Here is a 5,513-nt window from a genome sequence, read left to right as displayed (position 1 = left end):
CGAGTTGGTCGTGGGTGACAGCCGTTTCATGGGGGTGCACATTAGTAGCACTCAGCCCGTTGAGGAGACAGCCTGTGAAGCATTCTTTGATCAAACCACCGTTCGTGATGAGCAAGGCAGATTGGTCGTCACACTGCCGGAAAGAGACTACCTCATAAGGCAGCTTGCATAATCAGAAGGAACAGCAATTAGCACATTGTTTATCGCGATTCTCCTGATGAATCAATTAAAACATATGAAAACTGTCGCGTACGGGACAGCGTCAGCTCCTTATCTGGCGACAAAGTGTCTCCAGAGCCTAGCAGATGAACGGGTTCCTTCGTATCCACGCGCATCCAAGGTATTGAAGGAAGACTTTCAAGTTGACGATATGTTGATAAGGGGCCCTCCTTAGCCGTGCGGTAAGATGCGCGGCTACAAAGCAAGACCATGCTGAGGGTGGCTGGGTTCGCAGTGCCTTTCTCTGCTTTGTTCTCTCCGAGGCAGCCAAGTTGGTTGCGACGAGACGGACGCAATGAGAAAACAGAACTGTGCAATAAAAATCCTATTCGACTAAATGCTGATGTCATATTAGAAATTTGGAGACAGTACTCGTCGATAGCAAATCCCTTCCGCACGCGATGGCATATGAGCAAGTCAAACCACCTTCCTTTTGCCAGTGGAGATATATCAGATTCCACTGATATTCTTCCTCCCCTTCATACGGGAGCTTGGCAGAAGGAAGGTCGTGCGATATGTGCCATCACAAATATTGCCCTCCGCTCGCTTTCAAATCGACTTCTATAAAACATTCTTCATGCCTGCCGTATCCTAACGGAACTATCAATTCTATACTTTCGCCTCTAATGCTATCATGAACATGTACGTCCAAGTTTGGAAGATGATATTAGCATTTCCATATCATTGTAAATCGTTTAACTTCACGTAGAAGTAACACACACGAAATCATTAATTTAGTTAATATGAAAACTGTCGCGTACGGGACAGCGTCTGCTCCTTATCTGGCGACAAAGTGTCTCCAGAGCCTAGCAGATGAACGGGTTCCTTCGTATCCACGCGCATCCAAGGTATTGAAGGAAGACTTTCATGTTGACGATATGTTGATAAGGGGCCCTCCTTAGCCGTGCGGTAAGATGCGCGGCTACAAAGCAAGACCATGCTGAGGGTGGCTGGGTTCGATTCCCGGTGCCGGTCTAGGCAATTTTCGGATTGGAAATTGTCTCGACTACCCTGGGCATAAAAGTATCATCGTGTTAGCCTCATGATATACGAATGCAGAAATGGTATCCTGGCTTAGAAACCTCGCAGTTAATAACTGTGGAAGTGCTTAATGAACACTAAGCTGCGAGGCGGCAATGTCCCAGTGTGGGGATGTAATGCCAATGAAGATATGTTGACAGGGGAAAATGACGTCGAAGAAGCGAAAAATTTGGCGTCAGAAATTGTTCAACTAACAGCTCGGGAGGTTTTAATTTGCGCAAATGGAACTCCAACTCTACGCAATTGTTGGCTCAACTGCCGGCAGAACTATTGGATAGTCGGACAACGTCAGAACTAGATTCATCATTTTCTCCGGTTTTCCACACTCAGAACTAGATTCATCATTTTCTCCGGTTAAGACGTTGGGACTCCAGTGGGAACCACAGTAAGACAGATTTCGATACGATTCTCCACACTGGAGCAATGACACCGTACCTACTGAACACATTGTATTTGTCGAAGCCGCTCGTCTTTTTGATCCATTAGGAATAATTGGACCCGTAGTCGTCATAGCTAAGATTTTCTTACAAGAACTGTGGAAGCAGAATTGCGGATGGGACGATCCGTTACCAGACAGGATGCAGTTGTTTTGGCAGGAGTATAGACTTAATTTGACTGCTCTATCGTCGCTTTCTGTTCCACGGTGGGTTGGATACCGGACCGAATCATCGATGCTGGAAATACACGAATTTTGCGACGCGTCTAACAAGGCCTATGGAGCTTGCATCTATACACGTTGCACCCTATTAGATGGCTCGGTAGTGGTACGCCTACTCATAGCAAAGTCACGAGTTGCACCTCTAGAAGATCTCAAGCGGAACAAGAAAAGGTTATCTACTCCTCGTCTCGAGCAGTCATCAGCATGGCTACTGTGTCATCTGTATGAAAAAGTAAAATCCAGCATCCGTATTCCCTACAATGCTAAGTTTTGGACGGATGATTCAACCATCGTTGTACATTGACTGTCTTCGTTAGCATCCAGATGGCAGATATTTGTTGCGAATCGTGCATCTGGAATTCAGCACATTACAAAAGGCTTTTCTTTTCTTGGATGACACCTGCTCAATTACAGTAAAACACGTTTTTGTTCGAAGGCCCTCCATGGCTGCGTCGAGACCGCAGCACGTGGCCCGGCGGCAGGTCCCGAGAAGATTTCTATTCTTCTCTACTCGAAGAGCGAAGTACAGTTGCAGTTCCAATTCAGCTCAAGCTACCCAACGATATTTTCGGTCTTCATTCCTCATTGTTCGTGTTAGTAAGGAGAGTGGCTTGGATTCGTCGCTTCATCAAAAACTGTCGATATACAGAAGGGAGGCGAAGTGGCGGTATCAGCCACAAAGAGCACAACGCAGCATTGTTGTTGCTCGTGCGCATGGCCCAGAATGAATCCTTCCCCGAAGAGGTTTCTGCACTACAGCGTGGAAAGCAAGTGAAACAGTCATCTCCCATAAACAAACTCTGGCCTATACTGGTCGATGGCATACTCCGTGTTGGCAGTAGACTGACTCAAGCGTCAATTTCGTCAACCCGCAAGCACCCATCAATTCTTTGCTATCGGCATCCGTTAAGTAAACTCATTGTCACAGACTACCATCTACCATCAGATTACTCTTCCATGTAGGGCAGCAACTTCTCACAAGTAGTGTGCGAGAGAAATATTGGCCAACTCGAATCCGCAGATTGGCTAACACCGTCGTACACGAATGTATATCATGCTTTCGTAACAAACCCAAGGTGCTGGAACAACTCATGGCAAATCTCCCGTCGGAACACGTATCACCTGCTCCACCATTTCTAAAGGTAGGCGTAAATTATTGTGGTCCTTTCCTGACTGTTAACTCTAATCGCCGTGCCCTTTTCACGGAAGTAATTCCTTGCTATTTTTGTGTGTCTTATGACGAAGGCTATTCACCTCAAGTGTGTTAAAGACCTCACCAGCGAAGCCTTCCTCGCTGCATTCAAGCGTTTTATCGCACGTAGAGGTAAACCAATCCTGGTAATGTGCGATAACGCCACTAATTTTGTTGGTGCTAGGCGTGAGCTCAGTGAACTACATCGAGTATTTCGTAACCAGCAATTCCTACAATCAGTTGTTGATGATGCCGAACAAAACGAGGTTGAATTCCGCTTCATTCCACCCAGGTCGCCCAACTTCGGTGGCCTTTGGGAAGCCGCGGTGAAATTCTTTAAGGCCCACTTCAAACGCACCGTTGGTACCAGAATTCTCCAGCATGACGAAATACAAACTGCAGTAATACAAATTGAAGCGATCCTCAACTCCCGTCCTTTGACGCCCATCAGCAGTGACCCGATGGACTTTGAGGCGTTGACGCCGGGTGATTTTCTAATCCAGCGACCATTTACAGCGGTGCCCGAGCCCGACCACTAATCTTTCAACTTTCAGCGTGGCAAAAGGCTCGAGATTTTGTGCAACAAATGTGGAAAAAATGGTCCCAGCAATATTTTTCCTACCTCCACTGAAGAACGAAGTGGACACGCCGGAAAAACAATATCTTTATCGGAACGATGGTCGGTCGGAGTACTAGAAGCTCATGCGGGTACTGACGGAAACATCTGTGTAGTAAATGTGAAGACCAAGTATGTACCGGAGGGCTATTTCAAAAACATGCATCCTACCCATCCCGGACAACGAAGCTGAGTCAACTTCTGAGGAGTGCTAAAGTTCATCTTATAGGGCATTTTCGGCGCATGTTACGCTGGAAATTTACGAGGAATCATCAACGGAGATGGTAGTTTTCATCATGGTCTGGAGGCCCCCGCGTCTGAGAAGTTTCGGTTGGTTCAACCGATTTCGAACTATTGTGGATTTCAGTACTTCAGTCACGCTCATGGAATACGTCCAAGCCAAGCATCTTCAGTTCACCGCCTTAGATAGTAGAGGTCTTGCGGTGAACCGATCCAGTAAGGATACGAAGGTCTGTCGAAGGAAGTACAGTTTGGCGTTGCTCTGATCGGACGGATTGTAGGCAGCATTTCAAGATCAAATCGAAGCTTCTAAAGAGCACCAAAGGTCCACAACAGAAGTGTCAACTCACCGTAATGTACATCATCAATAGCAACAATTTCATCTCGTAAATGTTCAGTACCAGTACCAGATTAGAATTAGTGAATAACAATGAGATTAAGTAGCAATTTTTGAAATTGAAATTTCAAGGCGAGCGGTATGTCGCAGCAGAACAATTTTAGCCGAATATCCTCTATGTTTCATACCACACACATTGTAACCTCATTCCAGTTGAGAACTCGCCGTTATTGATATCAAGAGGGCACTAAGCACTCGCACTGTCCAAGATACCTACCATAGGCAGCAGTAATCATTCTCGTGCGCGAAGCAGTCGAGACTGCGTGATATCGAAAGAATAACAGTCATCCGAAGTCAGTCGCTGTTTCATTGAAAAATAAAGTCTTTTTCTCTGCAGTCCGTAGCGAGTTTTACATTCCCGAATATCCGTGAAAGCCCAGTGATAATACGAACATCCGGAAAGCATATGTAGTTGAAGATGATCGGTTTGTTCTTATACTGGTTTGAAATGATGTTGTATTTTTCGCCATGTTTTGGAGCTTCAAGCAGTCCTGTTGCATTTTATTACTTTATAAATGTCTGCAATATCTGCATAAATTAAGCGCCAATTCCTAGGTAGCAACAGCGAGACATTGTTTATAAAAAACAAGAAAAGCAGTGGTCCAAGGTTACTGCCCTGCAGAACTCCCGAACTGTTGGTAGTACTGCAGCATGTATCCGACTCCGAACTCGAAACTAGCCCCAGTCAACACAAGATCGTGAGAAGTGAGACGTCTCGCTATAATACAACTAAATAAAAGTTTTTTTTTTGGAGCATGAAGTTTTATTGGTCTATTTGCAGGATTCATATTTCTGGCAGGATATAGATATAATGGATTTTTTTTCCTCGTTTGTCGGGTGAAGATCACTGCGTCCAGATTTTAGGACTATTGTGATATGCCCTTTTGCTGTGAAATACGCAAGTTATCTCAGTAACATGTTTGTCACTGAGATACCTTGGTATCGACTGAACTCAAGACCATCTATTATTGATGAATAGAGATCCTGAGTTACAGTATGTGACTCCCCCATTCTGGCGAGACTAGCTTTATGAAGCCAACCACGTCCTTGGGGGATAAGATCCATATGTCAGCAGGTCCTAAAAAGGGCTTGCTGAGAACTTTGAACCTACGTTGGGTGAGTGCACTGCAATATCAGAGGATGTGTTCTG

The 5,513-nt window shown here is 45.3% G+C and overlaps 1 protein-coding gene across 1 annotated transcript; it reads left to right on the top strand.

Annotated features, from left to right (window-relative positions):
* Positions 1–3,154: 3,154 nt before the first annotated feature.
* On the top strand, positions 3,155–3,649 carry LOC134209275 (uncharacterized). The gene has a single exon (XM_062685266.1). The coding sequence runs from the start codon at positions 3,155–3,157 to the stop codon at positions 3,647–3,649; it is 495 nt and encodes a 164-aa protein (XP_062541250.1).
* The last annotated feature ends 1,864 nt before the right edge of the window (positions 3,650–5,513 follow it).

This window comes from Armigeres subalbatus, chromosome 2 (genome assembly GCF_024139115.2).
Source record: "Armigeres subalbatus isolate Guangzhou_Male chromosome 2, GZ_Asu_2, whole genome shotgun sequence".
Taxonomy (NCBI): domain Eukaryota; kingdom Metazoa; phylum Arthropoda; class Insecta; order Diptera; family Culicidae; genus Armigeres; species Armigeres subalbatus.
Note: the sequence above shows the minus strand (reverse complement) of the source record. Positions and strands in the feature narration are given on the sequence as shown.

Excerpts from the sequence above, each read along its gene's own strand:
- LOC134209275 (XM_062685266.1), top strand. The coding sequence starts at position 3,155 with ATGACGAAGGCTATTCACCTCAAGTGTGTTAAAGACCTCACCAGCGAA.